The sequence below is a fragment of the Heterodontus francisci genome, unplaced genomic scaffold (assembly GCF_036365525.1).
Source record: "Heterodontus francisci isolate sHetFra1 unplaced genomic scaffold, sHetFra1.hap1 HAP1_SCAFFOLD_781, whole genome shotgun sequence".
NCBI lineage: Eukaryota > Metazoa > Chordata > Chondrichthyes > Heterodontiformes > Heterodontidae > Heterodontus > Heterodontus francisci.
In genome coordinates this window covers 87,877-108,737 of record NW_027141750.1, presented here as the reverse complement: position 1 = coordinate 108,737, position 20,861 = coordinate 87,877, and the positions used below count along the sequence as shown (strand labels likewise).

At 44.4% G+C, this 20,861-nt stretch overlaps 1 protein-coding gene across 1 annotated transcript in view; it reads left to right on the top strand.

Annotated features, from left to right (window-relative positions):
• Positions 1-8,828, top strand: part of LOC137364640 (sphingolipid delta(4)-desaturase DES1-like) — a 41,232-nt gene extending 32,404 nt beyond the window's left edge. The window contains exons 2-3 of the mRNA XM_068027717.1: positions 4,386-5,128; positions 6,923-8,828. Of these exons, the coding sequence (XP_067883818.1) occupies positions 4,386-5,128; positions 6,923-7,066 (887 nt within the window). The 3' untranslated portion in view covers positions 7,067-8,828. The remainder of the gene's footprint in view (positions 1-4,385; positions 5,129-6,922) is intronic.
• The last annotated feature ends 12,033 nt before the right edge of the window (positions 8,829-20,861 follow it).

Genomic DNA, 20,861 nt, shown 5'->3' with positions numbered 1-20,861 from the left:
GATCCTAACTACTCAGTGCCTCTATCACAATCCTATTTAAAAGGAATTGGACAACTAACTGAAGAATTTCCAGGGCTAAGGAAAGTGGGGGAGTGGGATGAAGAGTTCCTCCAGCAGAGCTGGCAGACAATGGGCTAAATGGCCTCCTTTAGTGCTGTAGTCATTCTGATTCAAGAACTGATTTATCTTTGGGGGAGAAGAGAAAATGAATAAGTCTATTTGTGAACTTGCTTTCCCTCCCTCTACCTGTAGAAGTAGCCTCTGCCTCCACTCCTGAAGGCAAGACTTGTTAGAATTAGAACATTACAGCGCAGTACAGGCCCTTCGGCCCTCAATGTTGTGCCGACCTGTGAAACCATCTGACCTACACTATTCCATTTTCATCCATATGTCCATCCAATGACCACTTAAATGCCCTGTAGTGCCAATTATAGTTGGAGTTCTGTGTTTGCTTCTGAGCCTCATTTAGAGTTCAAATCTAGAGTGAGGGATACAACAGCTTCTCTTCCTAAATCAGCTGATCAGTCTAGTATTAAATTTGACCCTGTCGTGTCTGCTGTCTGTTCAAGTGGATTGGCTGTGCTAGAACTTCATAGTCAGCTTAACATTCCCATAAAATCAGTCAAGGTGGTGTCTGTCCAATTCTTCCTACCTATTCAATCCACACAGACATGTTCATCCCACCCCACCCCCTGAACCAGATCCTCCTAAGTACATCCCTAACCCATCCCTTTTAAAAGCACTAATTTATAACACTCTCTTGGTCCTGGGACAGGCACCCATTTCTGGTATTGAAATACATAGAAATTGCTATTGTGCATGTCTCCTTGGCTGAGTTTCTCTCCTCAGTCAGTGTTCTGATGGATATGGGGAGAGGAAAGTATTTCAGCAGTATGAAGAGGAAATGGGAGTTTGCCAGTGATATAATCTTGTGCTTAACTGCTCACTCAAAGGAGCGTTTCTGTACAAATACAAATTAGGAGCAGGAGTAGGCCATTCAACCCTTGAGCCTGCTCTGCCATTTGGTAAGATCATGGCTGATCTGTGGCCTCACTACTTTCCTGTCTACCTGCTATAACCTTTGACTGTCCAATGAAGAATCTATCTTTGCCTTAATGTTCAATTTTATTGCTTCCTCTGATGAGAATTCCACAGACTAACAACCCTTTGAGAGAATTTCTCATCTCCCTAAAAAAAAATGTGGATCTCCCATTTAAAACTCCTGGTTCTAGGCTCCAAAGGGTGGATTCTGAAAGGATGTTGCCCCTTATCAAGTTCCCTTAGGATCTTGTTTCAATGAATTGATTTTTTTTTTAATGCCAGTGGGTACAGGTCCAACCTTCAGACAAACTCTTCTTCCCAGGAATTGGTCAATTGAACCCTTTCTGAACTATTAATGCAATTATCTTTTAAGGAGACCTAAACTTGGCACAGTACTTGATGTTCTGACCAAGATGGGAAAAGTACACCGTTTAATTCAAAGAACAAAGAAAATCACAGCACAGGAACAGGCCCTTCGGCCCTCCAAGCCTGTGCCGATCCAGATCCTCTATCTAAAAACTATCTAAATTCAGTCCCACTTCTCCACCAGTCACAACATATACATTTTTTCCACTTGCTGAAACAGCCAATTAGATACCTTGTCCCCAGAATAAAGCACCAACCAGGTATATTTAATAGAATTTTTTATAAAACCAAGTCTTAACCAGTAATGAAGTAAATATCAATATATACAAATTGAGTTTCTAAAGCTTTTTTAGCGCACATGCATCCAAAAACCAGTTAACTGGGAAAAGATTTTTTTTTTTACAACTGTTTCAAGTGAATAAAAGGAATTTTAAAAAACTTAGACTACAGTAATCTTGAAGGAAGCTCTATGGTTTGGCAAGATGTCCTAAAGTCTTAGTTGGATGCCACTCTTTCCAGGTGAGGTGGTTGAACAGTCTGTTTTGGGGAGGCATTCAAAGTTCAACTGTAGAAGGCTTCATGTAGTTCTTCCATCAGATGTATGGCAACAAGTTAGTTATCATTCAGTGCAAAAGTCCTTTAAAGATGCAAGGTTTCTGTAAATTCAGAAGGCAACAATACAGTGGAAGCTTTTACTTTTCCAGAGCAAGGATTCTTTAGATATAATTGCCTGCTGCTGCTTGTCAGGCAGATCCCCCTCAAATTCCAATTGCCTGCTTTGTCGACCTTTTTAAAATTCAAAATGAAACACATTTTCCAGAAACAAGTCACATGACAATTCTCATCACTATGTAGCTTAGGTCAAACCCCCTACCAGTTACCTTTTTAACTACCTGGTTTCCAGTATTTGCTGGTCAAAACCAGGAACCTTTTTGACTTTCTAAGCATCCATAAAATTCAGCTATCTCTCAGATGTTTCAATGTCCACAAATGTTCTGATCTGAAAATAGATTCCAAGTTCTAGCAAAAAATATGGACTCATGACAATGTGCTGTTGCCAACACCCTGTGCAACTGCAGCAAAACTTCTTTATATTCCATTTGCTGTACTTCAGCCTCCTTATCTCGAGACAATGGATACGTGCCTGGAGGTGGTCAGTGGTTTGTGAAGCAGCGCCTGGAGTGGCTATAAAGGCCAATTCTAGAGTGACGGGCTCTTCCACAGGTGCTGCAGAGAAATTTGTTTGTCGGGGCTGTTACACAGTTGGCTCTCCCGTTGCGCCTGTGTCTTTTTTCCCTGCCAACTACTAAGTCTCTTCGACTCGCCACATTTTAGCCCTGTCTTTATGGCTGCCCGCCATTTGCTGTACCTGCATACTAAGTCATATACCAGGGAACCCACATCCCTCTACCACAGTTCTGCAGTTTCTCCATTCAGATCTGCTTTTCTATTCCTGCAAATTCACTGGAATGTTTGAGTATTATCTCATGTCTGTTACTGCATCTGTCATGCCCTTTAAACTAATTCCCCAGTTCACTTTAGTTAACTCTGCTGTAATACCTTGTAATTGCCCTTTAAGTTTAAATCTCTGTACCTGCATTTCTCTCTCTCCATTTCACCATTCAGTTTATCATGTTCACTGCTACCTGATTTTTTTACTGAGCTCATTTATTAATCCTGTCTCATTGCACATTACTAGGTGTACAATAGCCTATTCTCTAGCTCTAAAATGTTGCTCTGAGAAATTGTCCCAAACAGACTCTGAACTCCTCTTCCAGTCTACCTTTGCAAATCTGATTCATCCAATCTCTAGATTAAAATCATCCATGACCTTTCTTTCTTACAAGCCCCTTTTTTTTTTTGTGGGGTGTAGGCATTGGTTGGGCCAGCATTTACTACTAATTGCCTTTGAACAGAGTGGCTTGTTCAGCCATTTCAGAGGCATTTTAAGAGTCAACCACATTGCTGTGGGTCTGGAGTCACATGTAGGCCAAACCAAATAAGGATGGCAGATTTACTTCCCTAAAGAATGTTTGTGAACAAGGTGGGTTTTTACAATGGTTTCATGGTCACCATTTAGGTTAGCTTTTTTAATTCCCAGATTAATTGAATTCACTTTGCCATCTGCCATAGTGGGATTTGAACCCATGCCTCCAGAGTATTAGCCTAGCTTCTGGGTTACCAGTCCAGTGACATTACCACTATGCCACTGCCTCTCCATTATTCCTGTGTACTGTCCCACAGTGTAGCTACTGTTGGGGCCTATAAACTACTCACACAAATGACTCTTTATGTCTAAACTGATTCTACATATCTCTTTAGGACTAAAGTCATCTTTACTGTACTAATCTCTCTACTGTACTAATCTCATCCTTAAGAGCTACCCCACCATCTTTTTCTTTTGCTTCCTGTCTTTCTGAAAAGTCAATACCCTTGAATATTCAGGTCCCAGCCTTGGTCACCTTGCAGCCATGTCTCTAGTGACTCAGGCCATACTTAGTCTGTTTAGTTCAAAATCAGATGTGGAGCCTTTAGTTCTGTTCCACTTTTTTTTACAAACTCTGGCCTTATCAGCTGATGCACTGCACTCCAGTTTATTTTTTTTAAATGCTGCTCTGTCCCTTCCTGCCACAGATTATCATTACCCTTATTGCCTTGCTGAAAACATCACTTAGACAGTTGCAAGGGCTGAGGTCCTGCCATTTGCTCCCCTTACCGACTTGCAGTCACCCCTCTATCCCTGATCAAATCAGTTTTGTGTTTTTCTGCCTCTAATTGGGTGTTCTGTTGACTTGTAGACTTTCAGGTTCTGCTAGACATGTTCTGACCATTGAACCCCTCCTGGTTCTCAAGTACATTCTTTGTCACACAAATATATTCACCACTCTAAGGCTAAATGTGAAGTTGGCTGATTTATGATCATGCAGCTTGTCCACATGAGTTGAATGCTTCCAACTAACTGTTATTTTGCCTTGCAGCCAAATACCCTGAGATTAAGTTGTTGATGGGCCCAGATCACAACCTGAAATGGATCGTCTCACTGATGGTAGCAATTCAGCTTTTGGCTTTCTACCTTGTGAAGGACCTAGACTGGAAGTGGGTGATTTTCTGGGCTTATGTATTTGGTGGATGTTTGAACCATTCCATAACACTGGCCATCCATGAAATTTCTCACAATGCTGCCTTTGGGAACAAGCGAGCTCTAATGAACCGTTATTTTGGTATGTTTGCCAACCTCCCTGTGGGTCTGCCATACTCCATCTCCTTCAAGAGGTACCACATGGACCATCACCGCTACATGGGTGGGGATGGTATTGACGTGGACATTCCTACTGCATTTGAAGGATGGTTTTTCTGCACCAGAATCAGGAAACTCTTTTGGGTCATCCTGCAGCCACTCTTTTATGCAATCAGGCCACTCTGCATCAACCCCAAGCCCATCACTTACCTGGAGATCACCAACCTGCTTGTTCAACTAACTTTTAATCTGCTGATCTACTACTTTTGGGGAATAAAATCTATAATCTACATGTTGGCAGGGTCCCTCCTGGGAATGGGCCTACATCCAATCTCTGGACACTTCATTGCTGAACATTACATGTTTTTGAAGGGACATGAAACCTATTCTTACTATGGGCCCCTCAATCTGATCACCTTCAATGTGGGATATCACAATGAACATCATGACTTCCCCAGTGTTCCAGGGTGCAGGCTCCCTCAAGTGAGTATGTATATTTTAAACTGTCTCTAATCAGGTCTATTCTAAATCACCTTGAAGCAGGCAGCCCTCCATAGTTCTGCTGCTGTTCTCTATCTAGTCTGTTTTCTTCCTGACACACATTGTGAATAGTTCATGGGTGAACAATCTGGTTAACTTGTCGAAATAGCTATTCATGTCACTTATCCTCCACAAAACTTAGTGCACCTTCTTGTCGGCATAACGGATCTGTGCTGAGGGGATTCCTGGATTTCCCTTAGTCTAGCGGTTAGTACCGCAGCCTCACAGCTGCAGCAACCTGGGTTCAATTCTTGGTACTGCCTGTGTGGAGTTTGCAAGTTCTCTGCGTGGGTTTCCTCCGGGTGCTCCGGTTTCCTCCCACATGCCAAAGACTTGCAGGTTGATAGGTTAATTGGCCATTATAAATTGCCCCTAGTATAGGTAGGTGGTAGGGGAATATATAGGGACAGGTGGGGATGTGGTAGGAATATGGAATTAGTGTAGGATTAGTATTAATGGGTGGTTAATCGTCACAGACTCAGTGGGACGAAGGGCCTGTTTCAGTGCTGTATCTCTAAACTAAACTAAGGGAGATGGTTTTTATAAAAAAAAAACTAAACTAACCTGCTATCCTGAGGTCAGCTAAGTGACCAACTATGCAGTTTGGTATTGTGCACTTGGGCTATTGTTTGGCAAGGCTACGAGTGTAAACTCATTGGATTTTTGGTATAGATTTAGTAGTACCAATGAGAACTTTTTTAAAAGGTGAGATTGGGTGTTGCTATAAAAAGCAAATGAGTCTGTGCTGGATATTTTGAAGGCAAAATGGTGGATTGAAAATGTAGATTCACCTAAAGTATTTGGTTGTATTGGAACAAAAGATCCAGGATATGATTCTTTGTAGCTGAACTATAAACTGAAGGGTATCTCATGAAGTTAATTTGCATCCTTGACTTAGAATGCTTATTACAAGGGGCTAATGAGGCAGACTGAGTTATAAAATGGGTATGAATTGACTAGGAAAGAGTAGAAACTAGATGGTAACCTGGTGGTAACAACACTTAATGGGTCTGAAGCAGTTGCTGAATAAAGCTGTGTAGCATAACTGTGACTGCAGTGTAGAATAATTAGTAGAGAACTACCCTAATCAAGAAGCAGACACATCTGATTAGTTAGACATGAAGTCTCACATCCCAAGTTAACTACAGAAACTAGTGCTAGGACTCTTGTACTCCTGGTTTAGAAGTTTGATCTCTTACCCAGCTGCTGCTTGAAGTGTATGTGGGATGTTGGGATTTTGTTCAGTGCCCCCTCCCCAGGGCAATAATTAAAACACATAATAAAAACAAGAAATGCTGGAACCACTCAGCAGGTCTGGCAGCATCTGTGAAAAGAGAAGCAGTGTTAACGTTTCAGGTCAGTGACATCTTTTCACAGATGCTGCCAGACCTGCAGAGTGGTTCCAGCATTTCTTGTTTTTATTTCAGATTTCCAGCATCTGTAGTATTTTGCTTTTAATTAAAACACACAATTCTTTCCCACTTTGTGCAGGGAAACACCTTGTAATCCAGTATCTAGCTACTGACTCCTAGCTCTTTAGCTATGATGCATGCCAGTGAACTAGCCTACTAATGTTGGTAACTTTAACCCCTGAGTTGAATTGCCAGGAACTGTACCCCAGTAACAGCCAATTCCTACATGGGAGAAAATGGAATCTAATTTCCTCCTGTGCAGATTAAGTTTGAATTTATGAATTTTGGTGCAGTAATTGTGCTCAATGTATCTCTCTGCCCTTAGGTGAGGAAGATAGCTGCTGATTATTATGACAGCCTGCCACAGTACTCTTCTTGGGCAAAAGTCCTGTATGACTTTATCATGGATGATACCATCAGCCCCTACTCTCGCATCAAGAGAACAGTGAAGGATGCCAAACAGGATTAGGTGGAGTAGTTCTGGAACTGATGACATAAGCTAGCTTACCTACTTGGCTGACTGCAGTGTTTTAAAGTGTTTTTCAAGAACAATGTTGTATTAAATGTCTTTGTATAAACTAACATGCACTAGCAAATGCTAAAGTTTTGAGTTTGAGTCAGCCTGTTGTATGCCCTTAAAGTTCAAGGTGTAAACTTAAAGCTGTTTAACTGAAGTTATGAAATGATTAGTATTATTGACTCTACCAATTGTGGTTGAATTGTTTGCCTTTGTAAAAGTTCACTTTATTTAATGCACTTGTATCTGTCTCCTGTAAAGGAGTGAGACTGTCTCGTGATCCATCACTTCCATATGATTTTATTAGGACTAATGTAAATTCACCATTTCTAGTTCTGTCCTTACACCAACCTATCAGAACCACAGCAGTGGATGTTTGTCTTCAATCAGCATGACCGTTGTATATTGGCTGACTCTTTCATTCAATCACCCAGCTGGAAAAGTTTTTTAAACTTACACTAGTTGGTAAGGGTCATGGGTGAAGTGTAGGTTAGTGAGCTTGCTTTTGCAATGGATGGACATCAGTTTTCTTGTGTACCAGTTGCATAGTCTAGCTGCTACCTTTTTTTAATTGGCAAGCAGCCTTTCAGCAAAGTCAAAGTTGCTGATTCACTTCCTGCCTCCAATGTGTTAACTGTTTGAAAGACTCTCAAGCATGCATGTTTAAGCCTGGTGGGCCATTTTCCAGCAGAAATTAAAATGAACAGTGCCCTGTTACCTTTTTCAGCTGTTATCTGCCCTGGTTACTTACTCTTGTAGGCTAGAGTCTGCAGCAAGTTTCCTGTTTGGTTTATACCTGCATTCATTCTAAATGAAGCAGACATGGTGCTTAATTTGAAGAATTATGCAGCTACTTTTCAGTCAGACCCCATGCTGTTTCTTGCCTCTGCTACAGTAGCTGTCAAGACTATAATCTTCACAGTACCTCTTGGCTTGAGGGTATCCATTTCCCCTACCACCTGTATTTTGGAAACCTGCAGCTTGGCTAAGGCAAGGATTGTGCTGTATGAAGTCTCCTGTGGTTTTAGAGTCTGCAAACATTCACTTGAAGCTGGTATATTAGTTGCTTGGGTGCCAATGAAGGGTTGCTACTAGGGTCTGGTCCCATGGACAAAGTCTAGTCTAGTCCCCAGCGTCTTAGATGCTGTTCCTTGGTGCTAGTGTAGGGCTCTGCTCATGTTTGGGTAGCCTTTGAGTTTAGGTAATCACTGATTCCAGAGGGTATGAAGCTGCCATGGAACAGATTATGATCAAACAATTAAAGGACTTGAATGTCAAAAGCAAGTGGGGGAGGAGGAACTAAGTAGGTCTTGTAGGCAAGAGCTTGAAGTGCCTGACCAAAAGGAGATTTGAATGACTCTGCTGATTCCCAAACTGAAGACTATTTAAAAAAGAAAGAGGGCACAGCAGGTTCTTGATCCTCCCCAGGCCAGGGAGGCAAAAATGTACTTCCTGTGATGGTGATGGAATGATGTGCAATAACTGTAGCCTAGCTGTTCCAGTTAGCTAAAATGGAAGAATCTTCAGATCTTTGTGGGTTAATTGCTGGCTGATTCTCTCTTCCCTTCATTGTTTGGAATCAGTTTAGTCCTACGCAACAAGATTTCTGTAAAACATGTCTTGTATTAATACTTTACATATTTTGGAGCCACCCAGGGTGCTAAATTAAAGTGAATTGTAGTCATAATATAAATGGTTTCTTTTAATTCTGAAATGTTTCTTGGGTCCTTTGTGATTCATTGGTTTCCATGTCAGTTTTTCATTTTTATCCCTAAAACACTACACTAAATAAGAGATGACCAGACTATATGCATAAGTGACTGGCCTCGGTGCCACTCAGAGTGGTGTGTACAGAGCACCCTAGTCCTCAGCAATCTGAGTCATTGCATGCTTGCTAGTGTTTGAGTGCTGCCTTTTACCACCTATGCTACAAATGCATTTTTTAGCTCACTTGTGCTCTCCCTTCCCCATCTTACATCAGGAGAGCAAAGCTAGTATGTGGTCTGACCATGTAAACCAGTCACTGACAAGTTTGAGTAGGAACTTGAGAGCTGCCTAATCTGACTTGTGCCTTAGGATGGCCTGAAATGTGAATACTGTGAATACTGAAGATAATGGCATATCACAAAAAGCTGGTTAATGAAGTAACCACCAAGCAAGTAGGATTCCCAGTGGAACATTACAACTGGAAAAATAGGAGCAAAATAACCAGTTTAGAGGGCAAATATATCACAGGGCTTTTATCACTAAAGTCATAGTGCAGATGCTAGAAATCTCAAAGCAAAATGCTGCAGTTACTCACTAAATGTCCTTTTTTTCTCCATAGTTGCTACAGCCTGTGCAGCAGTAATTTCCCTTTGCTAACCCAAATTGTCATTTATAGCACAGGAGGCCATTCAGCCCATCAAATTCCATGCTGGCTCTCTGGAGCTAGGCAGTCAATTCCACTCCCCAGCTTGACTACCATAGCCCTGCAAGTCTACTTTTCTCAGGTGGCCATCCAACTTCTTGAAGTGATTGTCTCTCCCTCCACAGCACTTGTGGGCTGAGTTTCTGCTCATCACCACTGCTGCATTTACTTTTGTACAAAGTGTTTTCTCCTATTCCCCTGCATCTCTTGCTCAAAACTCTGGCTACAGGAGAGATACTGGAGGATAGCAAATGTGGTACCATTATTCAAGAAGGGTAGCTGGGATAAACCAGGAAATTACAAGCTGGTCCATATAACATCAGTGGTTGGGAAAATTTTGAGGGACAGGATTAATTGCCACTTGGAGAGGCAGGGATTGATTGGGAATAGTCAGCATAGCTTTGTCATGGAGATTGTGTCTAACTTGATTGAATTTTGCGAGGTGGTGACTAGATGTGTAGATGAGGGTAAAGCAGTAAATGTAGTCCACATGGACTTCAGTAAGGCTTTTGATAAGGTCCCGTATGGGTGATTGGTTAAGAAGGTAAGAGCCCATGGGATCCAGGGCAATTTGGCAAATTGGATCCAAAATTGGTTTAGTGGCAGGAGGCAGAAGGTGATCGAGGGTTGTTTTTGCAAGTGGAAGCCTGTGACCAGTGATGTACTGCAGGGACCAGTGCTGGGACCCTTGCTGATTGTCGTGTACATTAATGATTTTAGATGTGAATATTGGAGGTATGATCAGTAAGTTTGCAGATGTGAAAATTGTTGTAAAGCAAGGAGGAAAGCCTTCGATTGCAGGATGATATAGGTGGGCAGAGCAGTGGCAAATAGAATTTAATCCTGAGAAGTGTGAGGTGATGCATTTTGGGAGAACTAACCGGTCAAGGGAATATACAATGGATAGTAGGACCCTAGGAAGTACAGGGGGTCAGAGACCTTGGTGTACTTGTCCATAGATCACTTAAGGCAACAGCACAGGTACCTAAGGTGGTTAGGCAGGCATATGGGATGCTTGTCTTTATTAGCCAAGGCATAGAATATAAGAGCAGGGAGGTTATGGAGCTGTGTAAAACACTGGTTAGGCTGCAGCTGCAGTACTGCATGGTTCTGGTCCCCACACTATAGGAAGGATGTGATCGCACTAGAGAGGGTAAAGAGGAGATTCACCAGGATGTTGCCTGGGCTGGAGCATTTCTGTTATAAAGAGACTGAAAAGACTAGGGTTGTTTTTCTTAGAGCAGAGAAGGTTGAGGGGAGACAGGATTGAGGTATGCAAAATTGAGGGATGTTGGTAGGTTAGATGGGAAGAAACTTTTTCCCTTAGCAGAGGGGTCAATACGAGGAGACAAAGATTTAAGGTAAGGAGCAACCAGTTTAGAGGGATTTTCAGAAAATTTTCAATGAGGGTGGCTGGAATCTGGAACACACTGCCTGAAGGGGTGGTAGAGACACAAACCCTCACAGTATTTAGATGAGCACTTGAAACACCATAGCATACAAGGCTATGGGCCAAGTGCTGGAAAATGGGATGAGAATAATTAGGTGTTTGGCCCATCAGGTCGGTGCCAGAAATCAAAGGGCCTGGTTCTGTGCTGTGGAACTCTGACTTTAAATCTATGCCCCCTACTCTTTGTAGCATTTGTTCATGGGACCAGTTTTTCTTTGTCTTAACTTGTCTAAGCCAGTCACAATCTTGTACTTTTTTATTAAATCTCCCCTCAATCTATTTTCTCCGAAGGAGAACAAACTGAGCTTTTCCCACCTAACCTTGCAATTAAAATCCTCCATCCCTCAAATCATTCTCGTAAATAATCTGTGCACCTAAGCCTGTCTGAAGTGTAGTGACCAGAACTGGATGTAATACTCTAGCTCAGATGTAACCAGAGCTTTATAAAGGTTCAGTATAACTTCCCTGCTTTTATACTCTCTATGCCTCTATTTATGGAACCTGTCCCGAAGAATCCTCTCTAATAATTTCCCTACCACCTGGATTATCCTTGCCACCCTTCTTAAACAAAGGAACAACATTGGCTATTCTCCAGTCCTCTGGGACCTCACCTGCAGCCAATGAGGATGCAAAGATTTCTGTCAAGACCCCAGCAATTTCTTCCCTTGCCTCCCTCAGTATTCTAGGGTAGATCCCATCAGGCCCTGGGTTCTTATCTACCTTAATGCTTTGCAAGACACCCAACACCTCCTTTTTGATGAGATGACTGAGACTATCTGCACTCCCTTCCCTAGGCTCATCATCCACCAAGTCCTTCTCCTTGGTGAATACTGATGCAAAGTACTCATTTAGCACCTCACCCATTTCCTCTGGCTCCACGCATAGATTCCCATCTCTGTCTTTGAGTGGGCCAACCCTTCCCCTGGTTACCCTCTTGCTCTTTATATATGGATAAAAAGGCTTGGGATTTTCCTTAATCCTGTTTGCCAATGACTTTTCATGACCCCTTTTAGCCCTCCTAACTCCTTGCTTAAGTTCCTTCCTACTGTCTTTATATTCTTCAAGTGCTTCATCTGTTCCTAGCCTTCCAGCCCTTACAAATGCTTCCTTTTTCTTTTTGACTAGGCTCACAATATCCCGTGTTATCCAAGCTTCCCGAAACTTGCCAAACTTGTCTGTCTTCCTCACAGGAACATGCTGGTCCTGGATTCTAATCAACTGACATTTGAAAGACTCCCACATGTCAGATGTTGATTTACCCTCAAACAGCCACCCCCCAATCTAAATTCTTCAGTTCCTGCCTAATATTGTTATCATTAGCCTTCCCCCAATTTAGCACCTTCACCCGAGGACTACTCTTATCCTTATCCACAAGTACCTTAAAACTTATGGAATTATGGTCACTGTTCCCAAAATGCTCCAGTACTGAAACTTTGACCACCTGGCTGGGCTCATTCCCCAATACCAGGTCCAGTATGGCCCCTTCCCTAGTTGGACTATCTACATACTGTTTCAAGAAGCTCTCCTGGATGCTCCTCACAAATTCTGCCCCATCCAAGCCCCAAGCGCTATGGTTAGCACCGCAGCCTCACAGCTGCAGCGACCCGGGTTCAATTCTGGGTACTGCTTGTGTGGAGTTTGTAAGTTCTCCCTGTGTCTGCGTGGGTTTCCTCCCACAGCCAAAAGACTTGCAGGTTGATAGGTAAATTGGCCATTATAAATTGCCCCTAGTATAGGTAGGTGGTAGGGGAATATAGGGACAGGTGAGGATGTGGTAGGAATATGGGATTCATGTAGGATTAGGATAAATGGGTGGTTAATGGTGGGCCGAAAGGCCTGTTTCAGTGCTGTATCTCTAAATTAAAAAAAATCAAAAATATTGGGGAAGTTAGCTGCATAATCTTCCTATTTCCAGCCTCACTGGCATGTGGCACAGGGAGTAATCCAGAGATTAGAACCCTAGAGGTCCTGTTTTTTAACTTACTACCTAACTCCCTAAACTCCCCCTGCAGGACCTCATCACTCTTCCTGCCTATGTCATTGGTACCGATGTGTACCACAACCTCTGGCTGTTCACCCTCCCCCTTCAGAATGCCCTCTGTCCGTTCAGAGACATCCTTGACCCTGGCACCAGGGAGGCAACTTACCTTCCTGGAGTCTCTTTCACGTCCACAGAAGCGCCTATCTGTGCCTCTGACTGTAGAGTCCCCTATAACTATTGCTCTTCTGCGCTTTGTCCCTCCCTGCTGAACAACAGTGCCACTGCTCTGGCTGCTGCTGTTTTCCCCTGATAGGCCATCCCCCCCCAACAGTATCCAAAACGGTATACTTGTTAGAGAGGGGGATAGCCACAGGGGATTCCTGCACTGACTGCCTGCCCCTTCTAACGGTCACCCATCTATCTGCCTGCACCTTGGGTGTAACCACTTCTCTAAAACTCCTGTCTATGACGCTTTCCGCCACCTGCATGCTCCTAAGTCCATCCAGTTGCCGCTCCAACTGATCCATGCGGTCTGTGAGGGGCTGCAACTGGGTACACTTCCTGCAGATGTAGTCGTCCGGAACGCTGGAAGCGTAACTCACCTGACTCCCCAAAGCCTGTCCACCATCTACAAGGCACAAGTCAGGAGTGTGATGGAATACTCTGCACTTGCCTGGATGAGTGCAGCTCCAACAACACTCAAGAAGCTCGACACCATCCAGGCCAAAGCACCCCCATCCACCATCTTCAACATTCACTCCCTTCGCCACCGACACAGTGGCAGCAGTGTGTACCATCTGCAAGATGCACTGTAGCAACTCACCACACTGCTTTCCACAGCACCTTCAAACCTGCAACGTCTACCAGCTAGAAGGACAAGGCCAGTAGACATATGGGAACACCACCTGCAAGTTTCCCTTCAAATCACACACCATCCTAACTGTCACTGGGTGAAAATTTTGGAACTCCCTCCCTAACAGCACTGCTATTGTACCGACACCACATGGACGACAGTGGTTTTTAGAAGGTGGTTCACCAGCACCTTCCCAAGGGAAATTAGGAATGGACATGCCAGCGATGTTCACACCCCAAGAACGACTTGAAAAAAAAACTGAATTATCATTTTATTCCAGGCATGACCACAAAATGTTTGACCACAGCTGCTTTCTCCCATGACAACATTATGTGACTGCATTCTTCGTTTGCCATAACATTTCTGCAGCTGCTGATTTGCTCAACCACACCCTCACCTCCAATTTTGATGCCCTCGCCCCCAATAAAAAGAGCAGTCCCTCTCACCCTGGCCATTTTCCCCGCTACGGCCCTCATCTCTGCTCCCTTATGTCCATGGGACACAGACTTGAAAAGATATCTGCTTAAGCCATCCACTGCCAGAACTGGCTGGACTACTTAAAACAGTATTGGGTCCTGCTCTCGTCTGCTAAAACTTCTCATTATTCCATCAGGATCATCCTGGAATGCAAAGAAATCCACAGCTTCTTGTCTCTACTGCAAACTATCTTCTTAAATCCTCTCCTCATTCCCTCCACCCTCATCTCCAGCAATAGGTGCGAGGACCTCTTTGTCACTAAAACCAAGAAATCTGATCAGCAGCTTCTGCCACATCTCCCTCCCTTCCACCAGCCCACCTGGTCAAACTTGCCATCACGTGCTCCGGGGTCCTGGCCCTGAACTCGAACTCATAGCTCTCTCCAGTTTCTCTGCTCATGCCCTCTTTGAGCTCATCTTGTTCATGAGACCCACCTCCTGTTCCCTTTCTCCTACTCCCACAAACTGACCACCCAACCTGCCCTCCTGGTCCCCATGTTCACCAATATTCTGAACAGTTCTCTCCAGCCTCCTCCAATGCCTCTCCACTATCGTTCAGTTGGGTGGAATTGGTCTCACCTGGTTCCATTATTATCTATCTTATCATAGCCAGAGAATTACTTGCAATGGCTTCACTTTCTGCTCCTGCACCATTAGCTCTATCCTTGGCTCCCTTCTATTTCTCATCTACACGCTGTTCCTGTTATGAAAGTGCTTCTGTTTTTTTTGTTAAAAATATTTTTTAAAGAATTCACAGTCAAAATGATGAAATATTGGACCAGTTTTTTTTCCCTAAGTCATCAAGAGGACACTGAAAGAACTGGTTTGGCAACAACATTTACTGGTTGTCACAGGACTCAAGTTAAAAATAGAAGAGAAACCCTGGTAACTGGGGAAGATGTGGGCAGAGAAGTGTAAGTCGCGTCCCCTTGACAGGACAGAACCCCAGCTCAGCCCAGCCTGTTAAATCGCTTTAAAAAGATGCAGATGGAGAAGAGAATTTTTAAGAAAAGCGGGAAGACCACAACCCAACTCAGCTTTCCAGCAACTCTCTAAAAGACCCTAAGAAGTCCACTGTATCAACTCATCTCATCTCCTGTCTTTGAAGAAAAGCATACTAAATTAATTCTCAACGCCGTCTGAAAAGAACTCTTCTAAAAGATCCCAGTGACCCGTCTATGTGCACTCGGAGGCCAGACTGTATGCCAGTTTTGGAACACAACATATCTCATCTGCTGTTTTCTTCAAGAATGAGCCAAGTAATTTTTTGTCTGTAACAGAGCTCTGAACAAAAATCCCTTTTATTTTTCAAGTTAACTGGTGTGTGTGTGTGTGAGGGGTTAAGGTAAAAAGGGAACTTTAAAATTTCAATCTATGGGCTGAATTTACACCCCCCATCCCCCCCAAAAAAAGAGCGGGAATTTGGCCAAGGAAGGTGCGTAAAATGGAGCGTGAGGCTCCACAGGCCCTTCCTAGTGAAAAACGGCCCACACACCCCAGGCCCTTAAGTGAGCAGTTAATGGCCACTTAAGGGCCTCCACCACCTCCCCCCACTTCCACCGCCCCCGCCCCATGGGGATTTTACCCGTGGCTGGTCAGGTGGCCCAGGCCCAAGAAAAGCCACCCCCGATGCCCCAACCACCCGTAACACCCAATATGCCCCATCCCCCCAATCGAGCCCTTGCCTCGCCGGAGCTCGACTCATCATCCCTGACAAGGCCCCAAAAACTTCCCTTCGTTCCGGGACTCCCTAATACCTTCCTTCCAATGGCTGGGTTGCAGTCCCAGCAGTGACCACCACTCCCAATGGTGCTGCTGGGATTAGGAGCTGATGGCCCTCTGATTGGCCGGCAGCTCCATTAGGCGGGACTTGCTGTCTCAATGAGGTGGAAGTCCCGCCTCAGACCAATTAAAGGCCTGGGAACCACAAAATACAGGCCGAATCCCCAGGCCAGGCGGAGGCGGGTTCGCCACCGACTTCTCAGTCAGTGAACGGCTCCCGTCTGCCGAGGATAAAATCCAGCCCTATTGTTTATGCTTTACTTCATTATTGGTTAAGAATTGTTTTATAATAAACTGATACTTTTGTTGTTCATTATAGAAACCTGATTAGTGTGTTTTATTCTGGGAAAAATCGAGTACATGATTGACCACATCGGTAAGTGGGAAAATTTAACTATATGTTGTGACCTGTGGAGATGTGGAACTAGAATAAACAGTGCACTCCTCTCACCTCGGTCGCAACGTAAAATTGGGGGCTCTCTGTCCGGGACACCCAAAGCTGATGACGTGCAATTGTAAGTGGGGTGATACTAATTGATTAAAAACAAAGAAAAACCAGGTTTCTTGTACATTCAAGTTTACATTACCAGAATGTCTTTGTTAGTTGCTACGACCTTTCTGGGGAAGGAGGATGTCTCCCTGAGTGATTTGAGACACTTAACTAAGGTTAAACTAAAAGATTTGGCAGATCTGATGGTGCTAAGAGTTAAAACCAGGAGCTAAGAAAGCTGACATAATTGAAGTAATAGCACAGTGTTTGCAATTGGAAGAAGACAACAAACCAGAGGGTAGTGCAGTTGAATTAGCTACAATTCAGTTACAGATGAAGCAGCTTGAACTTGACAAAGAAAAAGCAATACAATTTGAAAATCTTAAATTTCAAACAGAAAGTGAAAGAGAATGAAGGGAATTCAAATTTAAAAAGATGGCACTAAAATGAAGGGGTGGTCTTGACTCCAGCAAAAGTTCTGGTGAGGAAAGATCTGACTCCAGCCAGGACCCAGTGGCGAGCTAAATTTGTACAAGTCATCCCGAAGTTTGAGGAAAGGGACGTAGAGGCATTTTTCGTTTCTTTTGAAAAGATAGCCAAACAGATGAAGTGGCCAAAGGAAAGCTGGACACTGCTTATGCAAAGCAGGCTGATGGACAGAGCACATGAAGTTTATGCCATGCTTTCTGAGGAGGCTTCTGCAGATTAAGAGATGGGAAAAGCGATTGTCACTGAGTCTGAGTTAGTCCCTGAAGGTTACCGACAGAAATTTCAGAACCTCCAGAGATTGTCTGGAATTTGAGAGGGTAAAGCAAATTAATTTTGATCATTGGATACAGGCACTAAAGATGAAAGCCACGTATGAGAACCTGAAGGAACGAATTCTCCTGGAAGAATTTAAAAAATCACTCTCTCCATTAGTAAGAACCCATGTAGAGAACCAGAAAGTTTGGTTATAAGCCCAAACCTTTTGTCCGTCACCCCCACAAACCAAGAAGGATAGAAGGTGGGTGGGTGAAAGGAAGACAAGTAGCCAGGGACAGCTGGGAATGCTCCAGGATCCTCCTCAGGCCCCAGAAAGGAAGGTGCTGAGGGTAGAAGTGATGTCCGTAAGCCTACAAGGTGGGACATCTTCGTGCAGATTGCTGGAAGATGCAGGGTAAACCCATGGGACTTTTTGGGCTGCACAAAGCTAATGCAGAGAAAGGGGCCCTGACTGAGAGTACAGCAGATCAGACTGTAGTTCTGACTGCAACTGTAAGGCCAAGAAATGAAACCGAATGGACCACCCGGCATCGACCTAGGCACCAGAAACGACAACGGCAAACCCAACCCTGTCGACCCTGCAAAGTCCTCTTTACTAACATCTGGGGGCTTGTGCCAAAGTTGAGAGAGCTGTCCCACAGACTAGTCAAGCAACAGCCTGACATAGTCATACTCACCGAATCATATCTGATAATGTCCCAGACACTGCCATCACCATCCCTAGGTATGTCCTGTCCCACCAGCAGGACAGACCCAGCAGAGGTGGCGGGACAGTGGTATACAGTAGGGAGGGAGTTGCCCTGGGAGTCCTCAACATCGACTCCAGACCCCATGAAGTCTCATGGCATCAGATCAAACATGGGCAAGGAAACCTCCTGCTGATTACCACCTACCGCCCTCCCTCAGCTGATGAGTCAGTACTCCTCCATGTTGAACACCACTTGGTGGAAGCACTGAGGGTGACAAGGGCACAGAATGTACTCTGGGTGGGGGACTTCAATGTCTGTCATTAAGAGTGACTCGATAGCACCATTACAGACCGAGCTGGCCAAGTCCTAAAGGACATAGCTGCTAGACTGGGTCTGCGACAGGTGGTGAGAGAACCAACAAGAGGGAAAAACATACTTGACCTCATCCTCACCAATCTGCCTCCCGCAGATGCATCTGTCCATGATAGCATTGGTAAGAGTGATCACCGCACAGTCTTTGTGGAGACGAAGTCCCGCCTTCACCTTGACGATACTCTCCATCGTATTGTGTGGCACTATCACCGTGCTAAATGGGATAGATTTCAAACAGATCTAGCAATGCAAAACTGGGTATCCATGAGGCACTGTGGGCCATCAGCAGCAGCAGAATTGTACTCAACCACAATCTGTAACCTCATGGCCTGGCATATCCCCCACTCTACTGTAGGGAAGACTGGCAGAGGGAACTATGGGATACGTGACGTAACTTAGGTCCCTATAGCTTGAGACAGCTTGCCTGTTAGACACCCGAATTATATGAATACCTAATCAGAAAGTAACGCGCTCAGCACGGGGAACACCCGAATTATATGAATACATAAGAATCGTATGAATAGGGTAATCAAGAGGTTGACGAGGTGAATAATATAACCAAGGCAGGATGAGATCGGGGCAATGATGGGAGATGATGTAATTAGGAAACAGTTTATCAAGTAAACCTCCTATACAAAGAACAGTACAGCACAGGAACAGGCCATTCGGTCCTCCAAGCCTCCGCTGATCTTGATGCCTGCCGAAACTAACACCTTCTGCACTTCCGGGGACCATATCCCTTTATTCCCATCCTATTCATGTATTTGTCAAGATGCCTCTTAAACGTCGCTATCGTATCTGCTTCCACCACCTCCCCCAGCAGCAAGTTCCAGGCACTCACCACCCTCTGTGTAAAGAACTTGCCTCGCACATCCCCTCTAAATTTTGCCCCTCTCACCGTAAACCTATGTCCCCTAGTAACTGACTCTTCCACCCTGGGAAAAAGCTTCTGACTATCCACTCTGTCCATGCCGCTCATAACTTTGTAAACCTCGATCATGTCGCCCCTCCACCTCCATCGTTCCAGTGAAAACAATCCGAGTTTATCCAACCTCTCCTCATAGCTAACGCCCTCCAGACCAGGCAACATCCTGGTAAACCTCTTCTGTACCCTCTCCAAAGCCTCCACGTCCTTCCGGTAGTGTGGCGACCAGAATTGCACGCAATATTCCAAGTGTGGCCTAACTATGGTTCTGTACAGCTGCAGAATCTCTTGCCAATTTTTATACTCTATGCCCCGACCGATGAAGGCAAGCATGCCGTTTGCCTTCTTGACTACCTTATCCACCTGCGTTGCCACTTTCAGTGACCTGTGGACCTGTACGCCCAGATCTCTCTGCCTGTCAATACTCCGAAGGGTTCTGCCATTTACTGTATACTTCCCACCTGCATTAGACCTTCCAAAATGCATTACGTCACATTTGTCTGGATTAAACTCCATCTGCCATTTCTCCACCTAAGTCTCCAACCGATCTATATCCTGCTGTATCCTCTGACAATCCTCATCATTATCCGCAACCCCACCTACCTTTGTGTCGTCCGCAAACTTACTAATCAGACCAGCTACATTTTCCTCCAAATCATTTATATATACTACAAAGAGCAAAGGTCCCAGTACTAATCCCTGCGGAACACCACTAGTCACATCCCTCCATTCAGAAAAGCACCCTTCCACTGTTATCCTCTGTCTTCTATGACTGAGCCAGTTCTGTATCCATCTTGCCAGCTCATCTCTGATCCCGTGTGACTTCAGCTTTTGTACCAGTCTGCCATGAGGGGCCTTGTCAAAGTCTTTACTAAAGTCCATATAGACAACATCCACTGTATAAAATGATCACTGGAACAACGTACTAGCAGAACCCCTGCAATCATTCAAGAGAGTATGTCTTCTCCTTGCATGCTTGTAAATAAAGATCGCTTGTTTGTACAAGACATCCATCTCTCGCGTTTCTGGGTACCGGGGCAAGCCCTCATCCTTACATTACCATTACCATCAAGCTGGGCAATCAACACTGGTTCAACGAAGAGTCAGGAGCAGCACCAGGCATACCTCAAAATGAGGTGCCAACTCGGTGAAGCTACAACCCAGGACTACTTGCATGCCAAACTGCAGAAGCAGTATACAATAGACAGGGCGAAGCGATCCCAGAACTAATGGATCAGATCTAAGCTCTGCAGTCCTGCCACATCCAGTCATGAATGGTGGTGGACAATTAAACAACTAATTGGAGGAGGTGGCTCCACAAATATCCCCATCCTCAATGATGGGGGAGCCCAGCACATCAGTGTGAAAGATAAGGCTGAAGCATTTGCAACAATCTTCAGCCAGAAGTGACGAATGGATGACACATCTCAGCCTCCTCCTGAGGGCCCCAGCATCACAGATGTCAGTCTTCAGCAAATTGGATTTACTCCGCGTGATATCAAGAAACGACTGAAGGCACTGGATACTGCAAAAGCTGTGGGCACTGACAATATT